We start from the raw sequence: 15,012 nt of genomic DNA on the forward strand, positions 1-15,012 counted from the left end.
CTACAATCAGTCAGGAGCACGGCTTCCAAATGAAAGCCTTAGCTCTGATTCGACACAGCAGAGCAACGCTGCTGCCTGGAAGTGGCCCGAGCATGAGACCTCTGAAAGCTGAGCTACTTACAGCGAAGGGGTGGTAGGGGGGAGCGGGGGGAGCTCCGCGGGGCCCTGCTGGTGGAGGCAGCATGGACAGTCCTGTTGAAAAGATGCCGAGTGCGCTGAGGTTCAACCCGGGGATCAGATTGGCTTGTTGCTGGGAACAGAAATGAAAAAAAAAAAATGAGGGGAGGAGACCAGAGAGGCTCAATTGGCCTGGGTCAACCTCCATCTCTTGTCTTGATGGCATGAGCATCTCCTAATCAGCTCTGCCCTGGTCCCATGGACCTCTTCCCCACCCTGCTGCCAGGGTGGGCCCTCCAAACCTCAACCTGACAAAGGCATTCTTGGCAAAGCTTCTTGGCCACCCTTGGGAGGGTCTGCACATATTAATAAGGCAAATGAGGCTCTTCTGGGGCTCCCAGGCTACCTCACCAGCCTGTCTCCTGGTAATCCCTCATCTCCTTGCTACCCACTCCAGCTGCTCCCAAATCCTGTGCTTTCTCTCTCACCTCTGGGCCCCTGTGCATACCATCTCCCCTGCAAGAAATGTGCTTCTCTGCCTCCTCACCTGTTTAAGTCCTACTCACCCTATGAGTTCTGCTTAGATGTTACCTCATCTTGAAAGCCTCCTCTCACCCCAAAAGGTCTCAGCCTGAGTGCCCTGTCCATGCCCTCCTAACATCCTTATGTGGTGTGTGAATTGCCTGTTTAGTTATCTCTTCCCTGTAGGCAGAGACTGTGTCTTTCTTAGTGTTGTGTTCTCAGTGCCTGGTACATAGTAAGTACTCAATAAATATTTGTTGAATGAATATGTTTAAAATAAATTGCATCAATAGTTTTTTCTAATTCTATGCAGGGAAGGATTAGACCTTTCACTAGGATATCAAATATGCAAATCCCATTACCCAGGTTCTGGACAATTTACCACTTTGGCCCTTCGACCATTCAGTTGGCAGCTTTGTGATCACTTGTTTATTTATTTCATATTTAAACATGGGAGCTCACACCGGCTGGGGTGAGTGTTAACTACACAGCTCTTACAACGCCGAGGGATGTAGCTGCCCACCTGGCCTGTGTCCTACTTGCCCCCACCTTTGTCCACCTGAACACTAAGCAGTGTCAGCATCTTCTATCTTCTTACTGTGACTCCACCAGGAGCTTGCATTCTTTTAGGACATTTGGAATAGCAGAGTTACGATTTTACCTTTACCCCATCCAATATATGAGATTAGTAACTCTGCTGTTCATCTGTCAGTGCGTGACATTTGGTATGGATGTGAACAAAGCTCAGGTCAAGACATGTGTGCTACTCAGACTCTTTTGTAGCTTTTCCTGGTGGTCCACAGAGATGTTTATAGTAAGATGACAAGAGCCCACAAAAAAACAAAATAAGATCAATGATGATATCTCCACAGCTAGGGGAGATGGTGACACTGCAGCCTCCTTCTCTACCTGTCCTCCCTGAGTCATGTGATATCATGTGATGTGGAGTCTTGAGAGGCTGAGGTTGGGGAGGGGGGCTGAGGTGGGGGGACAGACCTGAGTAAAAGGGTATTGTGGTAAGAGCTGCAGTAGGAACTGGGGGCTTAACTTACATGGCTCTTTCTCAAAATTTATTCCTCTGTGAAATGCTATGAAGTCTGGGATTTGCTTCAAAGTCATCCAAGAAGGTGGGGAAGTAGCAAAGGGTTCAGATGCAAGAAGAGATGCCATGAGCTGATATGTTGAAATTGGATTTTAAGTGTAGAAGGCCTCACTATACTATCCTTTCTACTTTTGTATATATTAGAAAATTATTATAATAGAAAATGAAAAACTTTCCTCCTCTTGCTGATGAACATCAACAGTTTTAAGATTTTCAAATGGCAGACTGGTGTCTCCCCATTATAAAGTGGGGAACAGGCAGCGAATCCATATCAGTATGCTAGAAGTGTTGGTAAAGATCAGTGGTTGACAACATCACCTGGGCAACCTAAAAGTGCAGATCAGGAAGCAAGTGATGAAAATCATAAGTTAATTAAAAAACATGTATTTTTAAAATATAAAAAGTAACAGGACAATATTCTAGAATAAGAATCAAAATATCACAGGAAGTCTGAAAAGTGAAAAAAAAAATCCCACTTTCCTAACACACTCGTTATTTTTATTTTTATAAAAATAGCCTTATTTTTATAAAAAAAATATAGCCTTCTAATCATTTGAGCCATATAACTTTACATTAATTATAGCCCTAGTCATAAATTCTTTCATATACTGCTCTTCTCAAGTAATACTCTATTATACGCATCTTCTCATTTTCCAGAGTCTTCACGGTTATTTTTACTAGCTCCCAAATATTTTGTCCAGTGTGTTCATCATAATTTACTAGTCAGTTTCCCAAACGTGTTGACGCCTTTACCCAGGAGGTGAGGAAAAATTAAGCACCTATTCTAAGGTGCTTCCTCACTAGCCGAAAGGCAAATTGTTCTCAGAGTTGTTTGGATCATTCCTGAAACCGCGTCTGACAGCCAGTGCAGAAGACACACCAGGCACTTACGTTAACAGCCAGCATGTCGTTTTCAAAGGCCTCGCGCAGCTTCTTCATGATCTCCACCTCGGCATTGGCACAGGCCTCCACGGTGCCCTTCACAGTAATGGTTCTCTCAGGGTTGTAGATGCTCAGGTCCTGCAAGCTGGCCCATGGGGAAAATAAAGACACTTCCTTTTTCAAGAGGAAAAATAAAGTGCCAGTATGATCACAAGCAAGTCCTGATGGAGAAGATGGGCAGAGGTCTGGATTCCCTCATAGCTGTGGGGCCGAGTGCCTGCCACCTTACCAACGATCTTCTAGTTATGCAGAGTATATCCACAGTGGACTACATAAGAACTAATGTATTTGTTCATGTCAGTATTGGAAATAATCACATTACTCATGATTATATTCCCATGTTAGGGAAAAACAGGTTAATGAGTTGGTCATATCAAAATCCTAACATTCTCCATTTTGGGTACAATTAATTTGAATGGGTGGCTTACGATGAAATTGTTATCTTAGTCCCCGTCTCATGTTCAATTTTCTTCAAGTTTCTGCCTTCTTTTCCAATCAGTCTCCCAACCAAGCCATTGTGGGCCAAGATTTTCAGAGGAATCTCTTCGGTTCTAAAAGAGACACACAATGACTTAACAGTTAAGGCATACATGGTGGTTGCTACCCAAGAGCCACTGCCTGGCCTTCTTTCTTTCTAATGGAACTCTCTATGTTCAGCTACCAAGTCCACAGGCTTTAGAAGAGGCCAAGTCCCTTACCAGCCCTAGTATGTGAATTCTGAATAATATAACCCAAATCATGGTAATTCTACTTTCTTGCCAGTGACTAGTTGGAAATGGGCTTATGAGGAAGATGTGATCAAGAAGATATGAAGAAAAGTCTATCACGTGACTTCAGGAAGGTTGTCAGTGTTCTTCAAAAAAAGACAAGGAAATGATGGCCCCTTTCTCAACTTGTGAATTTTTCTTCAATATAAATTAATTTTAACATTTGTTCCCCCTATTATTCATTTTTATTCTATATATTTTACTCGTCTGTTGATAAGGTAGGTAAAAGGAGCATCAGATACAAGGTTTTCATAATCACACAGTTATACTGTGAAAACTGTATCATTATATAATCACCTTCAAGAAACATGACTACTGGAACACAGCTCTACATTGTCAGGCAGTTCCCTCCAGCCTCTCCATTACATTTTGAATGACAAGGTGACATCCACTTAATGCATAAGAATAACCTCTAGGATAACCTCTTAACTCTGTTTGGAATCTCTCAGCCATTGACACTTTATTTTGTCTCATTTCACTCTTCCCCCTTTTGGTCCAGAAGGTTTTCTCAATCCCTTGATGCTGAGTCTCAGCTCATTCTAGGATTTCTGTCTCATGTTACCAAGAAGGTTGACACCCCTGGGAGTTATGTCCCATGTAGACAGGGGGAAGGTGGTGAGTTTGCTTGTTGCATTGGCTGGAGAGAGAGGCCACATCTGAGCAACAAAGGAGGTTCTCTTGGGGGTGACTCTTTGGCCTAATTTTAAGTCGGCTTGACCCATTTTCCTTTGTGGGGTAAGTTTCACATGAACAAACCCCAAGACTGGGGGCTCGGCTTATAGCTTTGGTTGTCTGCACTGCTAGTGAGGTCAAGAATTCAACTCAGGAAGTTGAATTTTCCCCCTATCTCACCATTCCCCAAAGGGGACTTTGCAAATACTTTTTTATTCACTGTTCAAATCACTCTGGGATTTATCGGGGCATCACTCTGGACAAACCAACAAAATCTCATGTCCTACTCAAGGTTCCATGTACTTATGGTGTTCAGTTAAGCTGTCTGCATAAGTTATATTAGGAAATGCACTAGTCAAAATATAAATTTTGTACCAAATAAACATTTTTCGCTTTAGTCTCACACATAAGTTAAAATTTTAAAATATTAATTATCATCTATTTTCAGCACCCTGCAGTAATGACATTCCTTTTCAACTTGTGGGTATTTTTGTGTGGAGATATACAATGTCTGCAATTGCTACAACCATCCTGTCATCACCAGGGAGTATTAGATATTCTGAGTATGGTAAAACACAATGACTTGAAAAAAATCCTGGGTCTCTGAACCCATGATTCAACTGACTCTGGAGTCACTTTACCTCATGATGTTTTGCTACATGACATAATCATTGCTTCTTATTGCATAAGCCACTTGTGTTTTCTGAGACCAAAAGTATCTAACAGATGTATTACCACTGCCTCAAAACATATATGATGTTGGAAGATGTTCCGCTAGAATGTAACTACCAGAAGGGAGAAGGATTTTAGATTTGCTTTGTTTATTGTTGAGTTCTAGCACATACAATGGTGCCTGGCATGCAATAGGTGCTCAATAAATATTTGGTAATTATAGTACAAAGTCAATTGGTTTTATAAAAACTGTATTTGCCATTCAAACCGGTGTAACACTCATTACACTGTGGAATCCTAAGAAGTATTTCATAAAGAAAAGGGAAGGCAAGAGAGAAATAAAAGAAAAGAAGAGGAAGAAGAGTCAAGTCATCACCTGGAAACTAGTATTCTATTCCTCAATGTAATCCAATTTTAAAAGAGTGCAAATGGTTTAGAAATAGAATGGGAAAACCTTTTTTGGAATGGTAAACAATAGTTTTGATGACAATGGAAATTCTATACCAGCATTGTCTGATATAATATCCATTAGCTACATATAGCTTTTTTTTTTTCCTCCTGCATGGGCAGGCATCGGGAATCAAACCTGGGTCTCTGGTATGGCAGGAGAGAACTCTGCCTGTTGAGCCACCATGGCCTGCCCTACATGTAGCTCTTTTTATTTAAATTAATTAAAATAAAATAATTAGGTTCCTCAATTTCGCTTGCTACATTTCAACATGTGGCCAGTGGAGACTGTGTGAACAGCACAGTTAGAGAATCTTCCTATCATCATAGGAAGTTCTACTGGATGGCACTGAACTCTACATTCCTACCAATGGTGTTGGGAGTGTTAGGAGCACCAAGAGTGACACATGAGGCAGAAAAGCCATATCATAAATGAAAAAAAAGATCAGTTTCCCATTGTAGTTTCCTTGTGAGCAAACTCCTTGAACATAATCCCTTTATCAAGTAATAGATTCATGGCCTTTAAAATTTTTCATGGGTTAAAGATGGGAATCTACTCTTTCACTCTGTTGAGTGATTTGAGCATTGTGTGAAAACGTACAATTTGGTCTCATCAGCCTCTTTCTGCATGATTTCAAGAATCATACGGCATGCTTCAGAAGTCCCCTCTGGGGTGGCATGGATGGTGACAGGCTTCTCTGCAGCCCCCGAGTTCTCCTTTCTGTGGATGTCTACCCTGCAGGAAAAGAGTCAAGAGCCATAAGCAGGTCACCTGGGGCAGGACCCTCGTTCCCGGAAAGCGTCACACCAGCTGACTTACAGCAAGGATGCAGACAGACAAGGAAGCGTCATTAGCACGTTTGCAACAAATACCATTCTCCATGAAAACAGCAGGCAGTGCAGGGGTAGTGTGCAAAACTTTAGTGCTATGCAGCTCCATTTAGAAGGGAATGGTTCTCACAGGGGTGCTACTGGACAGAGGTACCAGGCCAACTTGGTAATGATGCCAGTTTGGTAAATGGAGTATTTTGTGCAGTCTTTCAAATGACTGTAGAAGTGAAGGGCAAAGTGAGAAGGGTAACCTGCACAAATACCCAGTGCCAGTCCCTGAGTTGATGGCAGCTTTTAAAAGCCATATATTAATTCAAATCCAAACACCAAATTCAAGCAAGCTTTATTTATTTGGGTGTGGTAGAAAATGGGTATGCCTTCCTGCCCTTCTTCTGGTTTCTTTTCTACTAGAAGCCTGCCTTCTTCCAGTTCTTAAACTTAATGGCTCAAAAGTTTGATGACTTTATCAAAATCCTTTGGGCAACTGTGGCCCTGTCTCTATTTGTTAACTTTCAAAATCTATGTATACCATTTCTTTTTTACTTTGGTTGCCAGCAAGTCCAAAGCCAAGTCTTTGGCCCACTTCTAAAACTTTTGAGCACTAATCTCACTTCTACTTAATCTTGTATTTTTAAAGTCACTTTATACAATTTTTGGAACAAAAAAATATATAAACAAATAAAATCACTTTCACAATGAAAAAGCAAGCTTGGAGAGAAAGAAAGGACTGATTTTAAAATAAAAGAACCCCAAAAGAACTTCTCTCCACTCTTTGCTACCACATTCTCTCATCATCTCATTCCCATGATTATGGACTCTGGGATGTGGGACTCAATCACTGAAGCATTTGGGGGTAATAACATAGGCACTCTGAAGAAAGTGGCATTTTCCCTTTCAGGTTACAAGACACCGAATGACCTGACTAAAATGGACTAGCTCATGTGAGTAACTAATATTTACCAGTAAAAATTTAGTACTTTGCTATTTTAATGCTTTCATATTAATTATTTCATTCAATCTGTCCAACTGTACTATTCATCACAATAATTCAAGCAAAATAAAGAGTGTGCCTCTTTTTACAGAAGAAGTAACTGATGCTCAGAGAGGTCAAAAAATTTTCCAAGCTCATACAGCCATTAAGCAATAAAATTTGAACTTGGGTCTTTGTTTCCAAGTCCTGTGCTTTCTTCACTACTTCATGCTGTGGTCTTTATGAACATGCAAAAATTAGAGGTCCACAAGTCATTTTATCCACTACAACTTGTACTCCCGATTTATTCTCCTTAAAGAGACAGAAAACTAAACGTAAGGCCAGTGTACTTTATTTCTTGCTCATAGCAGTGACTCATCCACTTCTATGCAGCTATTTGCGAGATGACCCTGTGGTCTCAAAGAATGAATGCCTCCCAAGCTTTGATTTAGGTGAGGAGGTAAGAACTAAGGGTTCTAAGATCCCAGGAAGCTCAACCTCAAAATGCTGCAGATTTAGAAAAACGCTGCGATGCACCCACAAGCCTTAGTCAGCTCATGAGAACAATTACTGGTTGTGAAATGATTCGAATTCTCTTTATGAACCTTTAGTTTTTCAGGGTATGACCTTCCAGCTGTTAGCATGAAAGCTTATCAAAGCCCTCAGCTTTGTTAGGCTGTTAGTTGTCCTGTTTAAAGCAGCCACTTCCCGATGGCACAGTCCCCCCTCCCCCCACTGCTGACATAAGCAATAGCACTCTGATGTTGGCTGAGACCCACCGGCACGCAGTGGGCCCCGGGAAGGAAGCAACGGAAGCCCCGTAAGCACGTACCGGGACTGGGTCTGCTTAGTGATGTTCTTTATGGTCAAGCCCTCCTTTCCGATGATGGCACCAACAAACTGGGTGGGGACCAGCATCCGTAGCGGGAACTCAATCTGTCTGGCCTGAGCAGAGCCCCCAGGGGCATGGCCTTGCTCCCGGGAAGAGTGGTCCCCGCGCTGGGCTCGCTGAGGGGGTGGAGGGGAGCTCACCTCTTCATCTGGGATGTAGGAAATCTTGAACGAGTAGTTCTCAAACTGATGCCCACTTAGCTTCTCGACAGCTCTGAAATGCAGCAGGGCAGGAGAGCTTTATTAGAGAGCAGCATCGTGGAGGACCCGATGGCTGGTTCATTCAACTTTCAGTCACCAGATGCCTGTGGGTGGGTGCTGAGGTCTGGCATTGAGGGCCCAACAGTGAGCAAGAGCAAGACAGACAACACTGCTGTCCTCCGGAGCTTGAGTTAACAATCAAGCAAGTAATTGCAGTGCGCAGCTATGGTTGGACTGGATATACCACAGTGCGCAGCTATGGTTGGACTGGATATACCACAGTGTGCAGCTACGGTTGGACTGGATATACCACAGTGTGCAGCTATGGTTGGACTGGATATACCACAGTGCGCAGCTATGGTTGGACTGGATATACCAGTGCGCAGCTATGGTTGGACTGGATATACCACGGTGCGCAGCTACGGTTGGACTGGATATACCAGTGCGCAGCTATGGTTGGACTGGATATACCACAGTGTGCAGCTACGGTTGGACTGGATATACCACAGTGTGCAGTTATGGTTGGACTGGATATACCACAGTGCGCAGCTATGGTTGGACTGGATATACCACAGTGTGCAGCTACGGTTGGACTGGATATACCACGGTGCGCAGCTATGGTTGGACTGGATATACCACGGTGCGCAGCTACGGTTGGACTGGATATACCACAGTGTGCAGTTATGGTTGGACTGGATATACCACAGTGCGCAGCTATGGTTGGACTGGATATACCACGGTGCGCAGCTACGGTTGACTGGATATACCACAGTGCGCAGCTACGGTTGGACTGGATATACCACAGTGTGCAGTTATGGTTGGACTGGATATACCACAGTGCGCAGCTATGGTTGGACTGGATATACCACGGTGCGCAGCTACGGTTGGACTGGATATACCACAGTGTGCAGCTACGGTTGGACTGGATATACCACGGTGCGCAGCTACGGTTGGACTGGATATACCACGGTGCGCAGCTATGGTTGGACTGGATATACCACGGTGCGCAGCTACGGTTGGACTGGATATACCACGGTGCGCAGCTACGGTTGGACTGGATATACCACAGTGCGCAGCTACGGTTGGACTGGATATACCACGGTGCGCAGCTACGGTTGGACTGGATATACCACGGTGCGCAGCTACGGTTGGACTGGATATACCACAGTGCGCAGCTACGGTTGGACTGGATATACCACGGTGCGCAGCTACGGTTGGACTGGATATACCACGGTGCGCAGCTACGGTTGGACTGGATATACCACGGTGCGCAGCTACGGTTGGACTGGATATACCACGGTGCGCAGCTACGGTTGGACTGGATATACCACGGTGCGCAGCTACGGTTGGACTGGATATACCACGGTGCGCAGCTACGGTTGGACTGGATATACCACGGTGCGCAGCTACGGTTGGACTGGATATACCACGGTGCGCAGCTACGGTTGGACTGGATATACCACGGTGCGCAGCTACGGTTGGACTGGATATACCACGGTGCGCAGCTACGGTTGGACTGGATATACCACGGTGCGCAGCTACGGTTGGACTGGATATACCACGGTGCGCAGCTACGGTTGGACTGGATATACCACGGTGCGCAGCTACGGTTGGACTGGATATACCACGGTGCGCAGCTACGGTTGGACTGGATATACCACGGTGCGCAGCTATGGTTGGACTGGATATACCACAGTGCGCAGCTACGGTTGGACTGGATATACGACAGTGTGCAGCTATGGTTGGACTGCATATACCACGGTGCGCAGCTATGGTTGGACTGGATATACCACAGTGCGCAGCTACGGTTGGACTGGATATACGACAGTGTGCAGCTATGGTTGGACTGCATATACCACGGTGCGCAGCTATGGTTGGACTGGATATACCACAGTGCGCAGTTATGGTTGGACTGGATATACCACAGTGTGCAGCTACGGTTGGACTGGATATACCACAGTGCGCAGCTATGGTTGGACTGGATATACGACAGTGTGCAGCTACGGTTGGACTGGATATACCACAGTGTGCAGCTACGGTTGGACTGGATATACCACAGTGCGCAGCTACGGTTGGACTGGATATACCACAGTGCGCAGTTATGGTTGGACTGGATATACCACGGTGCGCAGCTACGGTTGGACTGGATATACCAGTGCGCAGCTATGGTTGGACTGGATATACCACAGTGCGCAGCTACGGTTGGACTGGATATACCACAGTGTGCAGCTATGGTTGGACTGGATATACCACGGTGCGCAGCTACGGTTGGACTGGATATACCACAGTGTGCAGCTATGGTTGGACTGGATATACCACGGTGCGCAGCTACGGTTGGACTGGATATACCACAGTGCGCAGCTATGGTTGGACTGGAGATACCACAGTGCGCAGCTACGGTTGGACTGGATATACCACAGTGCGCAGCTATGGTTGGACTGGATATACCACAGTGCGCAGCTATGGTTGGACTGGAGATACCACAGTGCGCAGCTACGGTTGGACTGGATATACCATTTTGCATTCTGCTTGTTTTTTTCACCACTGGACTGTACTTCCCTCTCCCATCAATAACTTTGTAAATACTGGTACAAAATATGACTTATTTTTCTCATTTTAATCATAATACATATTTATTATTGAAAAACTGAGAACTAGGTAAGCACAAATAAGAAATCATCCTAATCCATCCCATATCTTTCCTATCTTAAACACAAATGCATTATTTATCAAAATGGATTAATATTACATGTACTACTGTCTCACCTTTTAAAAAAGTTAATACATGATAAACATTTTCTTATGTCATTAAAGATCCTACCGTATAATTTTAATGGCTAATTAACATTCTTTTGGCTTACCATAATTTTTGCAAATGAGTCTCTATTATTAGATATCTATGTTATATTTGATCTTATAGCCTTTACACACAGTGTTGCCATGGGCAGCTTTGCAATTACCACTTAGCATATTGTATGGATTCCTGGTGGAATTCCTGGGTCAGGAGAGTGAAGAAATGGTAAGTACTGTGCCCAGTGGCTCTCTGGGAAGGCTTCACCATTTACTGTCCCATAGCCTTTTTTTTTTTCTCTTGGCATAGGCAGGCTCAGGGAATCCAACCCAGATTTCTGGCATGGCAGGTGAGAACTCTGCCACTGAGTCACTGTTGCATTGCCCTGTCCTCTAGCATTTTAACAGAGCATTTGCTTCCGTGAATCCTCAAAAGCACAGGGTATTATTACTTAAAAATAATTATCGATTTGATAGAGGGTAAATAGTACCCCACTATTACACTTTAGAAATTAAAGTGGGGCATTTTTTCACACTTTTTTGGGCAGTATTTACCCAATTCTACTTGGAAGATGTTTAGGGTTTATAAATTTCTTACAAAGTAGTTCCTTTTGAGTTCTTAAAAGGCAACAGATATCATATACAGAGGTCTTACCCAAATGGCAGCTGGACAGAGACTGTAAAAATGTGAGCTGTTGGTATATTTCCTGTACATGTATGGATATAAAAACTTTACAGCAAATGAACTATGACCTTTTCAGTGTAAAATTAATTTTAAATATGTCTTATTGTGTACCGAAACCTTGAAAAGGAAATAAAATTGGAATCCTGGGATGTATAACCAAAGTTACGCCATATCTATACAGCATATGTGATCATACAAAACTATAATTTTAGACACCATGACCTGATAGGTACTTCAAAGACCTACAAAAAAGGAACTTAAAAAAAAAAACAAAACCAAAACAAACAAACAAAAAACCCCCTCAATTCCAAGCCCATAGCCAGGCTCAAAAATAACTATCCCTGTTGCAACAGGAGGGAAAAGAACCTGAGCCAGGTGCTCTTTAATTGGCCACTCGGCATCCATTACAAAAGTGAGGAGAAAAATGAGCAACTGCTTCTTCTGCACAGGGCAAGGAGGAAGCGTTGGGTAAGAGTGGTCCCAGGTGGCTGGGAAAGTCTATGGGACACACTGTCGCAGCACTAGTACTCTCTATTTCTGACCATGCAAGATGCAGCTCCTTCCTCAGTTCTGAGGTCAAGGCTCAACTACCTTTTTCAAGGTAAATTCTTGGTGCAATCAACAAGTAAACCTCCTGGTAGGAAAACCCGGGAGCTCCACTTATATGTCAAAGGTGGCACAAATGCCCTGGGGACCCAGTGGCATGTCAAGGTCAAAGGTGTGGTTGTAAACCCAGAATTCAGTAAAGACAAACAAAAATAAATTTAAAAGGAAAAAAATCCCAAATCCACTTACGTTTTTGCTTCTTCTCTTGTTGCATATGTGACATTGACGACGGCAGTTTCTGTGTCTGTGTTGACTATGGAGAAGGAAAAAAATACATTGTCACAGAAAAAGACAGCTACCCCCTCTGGCTCAATGTAAACAGACTAACTTTAGAGAATAATGCACCTAAAAACTCATCCCCGTAACTATACAGTTATTTGCATCTCAATCTTTATTCATGTACATTGATAGTCTTTACTTCTGTAATTAATTGTACATACAACTCAGTTATATTTTTCACTTATTTTACAAACACTTTTGCATGTGTACATGTATATATATATTTTCTATTTTTCATTTTTAGTATCTACATAAAATTCCATTGAGTAAATTTGCCATGATTTAACTGTTCTAATAATTGTTGACAAATGGGATGGTTCCCAGTATTTTGCTATTACAAATAGTGTGGCTTAAAAAAAAAAAACAAAAAAAAAACCCTGTTACAAATATCATTTGATTTTTATCTGTTTGTTTTTAATTACTTTAGGCTAACATCAGAGAAGGAATAAAAAAAACTCGGTAGAACAGCATGATATTTTTAATGTGTATTTTTATATTGCTCTCCCATAAGTTTGTATCATTTTATTGTACCCCTATCAGTGTAAGAGGAGTTTAAACTTTTATGATTTGCATGTATTAACCTTCACTTCTTTCTTGTTCATTTATTTTTAAATTATTGGGAATATCCAATTTTATATACATACACACACACACACACACAATTACACATAAGTAAGCAATTTTATATACCTTACAAGTAAGAGGTTTTAAACTTTAATTTTTTATTCATTAACAAGGTTGAACTGTTAATATTTTTGTTTCCCTTTGTTTGAACTCCTCGACTGCTTGTGTGAGTTAAATCTGGTAACTGAGCACAGAAAAAAAGGGAAAACTGACAATCTCAACTCACTTGGCTATCCAAGGGAGCACGTAAACTCTAAGATAAGCTAATCAGGGATCACTCTTGTGAACTGGCTTATCTTGGTTTATAACTGCTTCTAATGTCAGAAGTTAAAAATAACTTCAACAGACAAGATAAAACTTTCTCAATTCAAGCTAGTAAACTTAAACCAAAAATATCCGTTTTCCCAAAACAAGCAAAAGTGACTAAATCACATCCTCCCTTTAAAACATAAGCTGAAGGGAGACCTGGAGTTAACGAAACATTAAGTTAAGGTCAACTCAAGGAAACTGTGATTAAGCTGTTTTTCGGAGCAATGATAAAACTAACATAGAGCAATTCTTAACTTTGAATCCATGCTTGGGTTTCAGGAATTCTATGAGCTCCCTAAATGATTAAATTTGTGGACCTGCCAATTTTTCTGGGAAGAGTATTTATAATTTCCATAAGACTCTCAGAGGGATCTGGGACCTCAAAAAGTTTAAAACAAACAAAAAAAACCCAACACTGTTAAAAATAATGTGTGTCCAAAAACTTTAAAGTAAAGTAGCTCCAGTCTTTAGGGGAAAGGGGTGTGCAATTCTCAAGAAGGAACTGCCACTGAGCTCTACATGTAATAAATGCTGAGTCACTCCTGGACCTTGCCCAGGAGTGTTCGTACTGCTCTCTAATCACACTTACCCCAGAGAAGTCCTCACAGTGCAAAACAGGTGATCTGTAGCCCATAAACGTCCTCTGAGTGCTGATACATAGAATGCTACAGAGGTTTCATATTGGCTACTTGCTAGTGCTACAAATGAAGCTGTCTAGTAGATGCCCAGAGAGGGCTGGATTTGAACCCCCTGAATAAAGCTATCCACTAGGATTCTCAGATTCTCAGATTTTGTACTCGCTTCTTAGTCAAATTCTCAGTTCTTCAAAGACATTTATCTTCAAGAAATCAGGCAGTTCTTTGTTTCTGGAATGAGCTGAGCTCCATTCAAATAATTTATTTCACTGGACATGAAAGCCCTTTTACAAAGTATCAAGTCACCTACAACTCTACTCAAGGTGTTTTCCTGCTGTATCAGGAATCACCTAAGAAACAGGATGAAACAAAAGCCCAGCAATTCTATCCTGTAGTTGTGAAGCAGCTGGAAACTGAGCCGTCTCCAGGGCAGAGGTGCCCTAGGAGCTGTAAACTGCCCCAGGGGCTGGGAATATTTCCTTCTTGCGTAGAATTGTTCTGAATTTATAACATGGTCTTAGCTAGTAACTTTTACAGGTTCATGTCTGCAAGGCCATCTTGCCTACAACATCCAATCCTTATTAGAATGTCTTCTTTTCCATGTTGAGGGAAATAACAAGAACTGAGAAATATAATCCTTGTGTCTTCTTTCTGAGCTCTTTCCCTTCACCTTTGGGCAGGGGGAGGCAGCAGCATGAAATTGAATAATAATATTTTTAATATTCATAGAGTGGAGAACATCTAAATAATTACTGCTTTAAAACTATTACATTAATTATACTGGCAGATAGAACAGACTGCATATGAGATAATGGGTTTTCTGTGATTTTTCCCAAATGAACTTGAACGATTCCTGAAGAGTACGTGTATCATTTCATAATCTAGAAATACATTATAGAGGTTCTCCTTGGGCACTACAACTATTCAGTGATATAGGAGGGTAGAAAATT

The 15,012-nt window shown here is 42.3% G+C and overlaps 1 protein-coding gene across 14 annotated transcripts in view; it reads right to left on the reverse strand.

The window, feature by feature from the left end:
• The window catches only part of IGF2BP2 (insulin like growth factor 2 mRNA binding protein 2), a 187,515-nt gene that overhangs the window by 22,270 nt on the left and 150,233 nt on the right, over positions 1-15,012 (reverse strand). For 12 of the 14 annotated variants that reach the window (XM_077117801.1, XM_077117800.1, XM_077117811.1 and 9 more), the window contains 6 exons: positions 12,405-12,468; positions 7,875-8,147; positions 5,843-5,977; positions 3,112-3,234; positions 2,633-2,768; positions 122-250 (listed from right to left, as the gene is read on the reverse strand). In XM_077117801.1, the coding sequence (XP_076973916.1) occupies positions 122-250; positions 2,633-2,768; positions 3,112-3,234; positions 5,843-5,977; positions 7,875-8,147; positions 12,405-12,468 (860 nt within the window). The remainder of the gene's footprint in view (positions 1-121; positions 251-2,632; positions 2,769-3,111; positions 3,235-5,842; positions 5,978-7,874; positions 8,148-12,404; positions 12,469-15,012) is intronic. The other 2 variants (XM_077117812.1, XM_077117802.1) reach the window with 1 other exon arrangement.

The sequence above is a fragment of the Tamandua tetradactyla genome, chromosome 10, assembly GCF_023851605.1.
Source record: "Tamandua tetradactyla isolate mTamTet1 chromosome 10, mTamTet1.pri, whole genome shotgun sequence".
Taxonomy (NCBI): domain Eukaryota; kingdom Metazoa; phylum Chordata; class Mammalia; order Pilosa; family Myrmecophagidae; genus Tamandua; species Tamandua tetradactyla.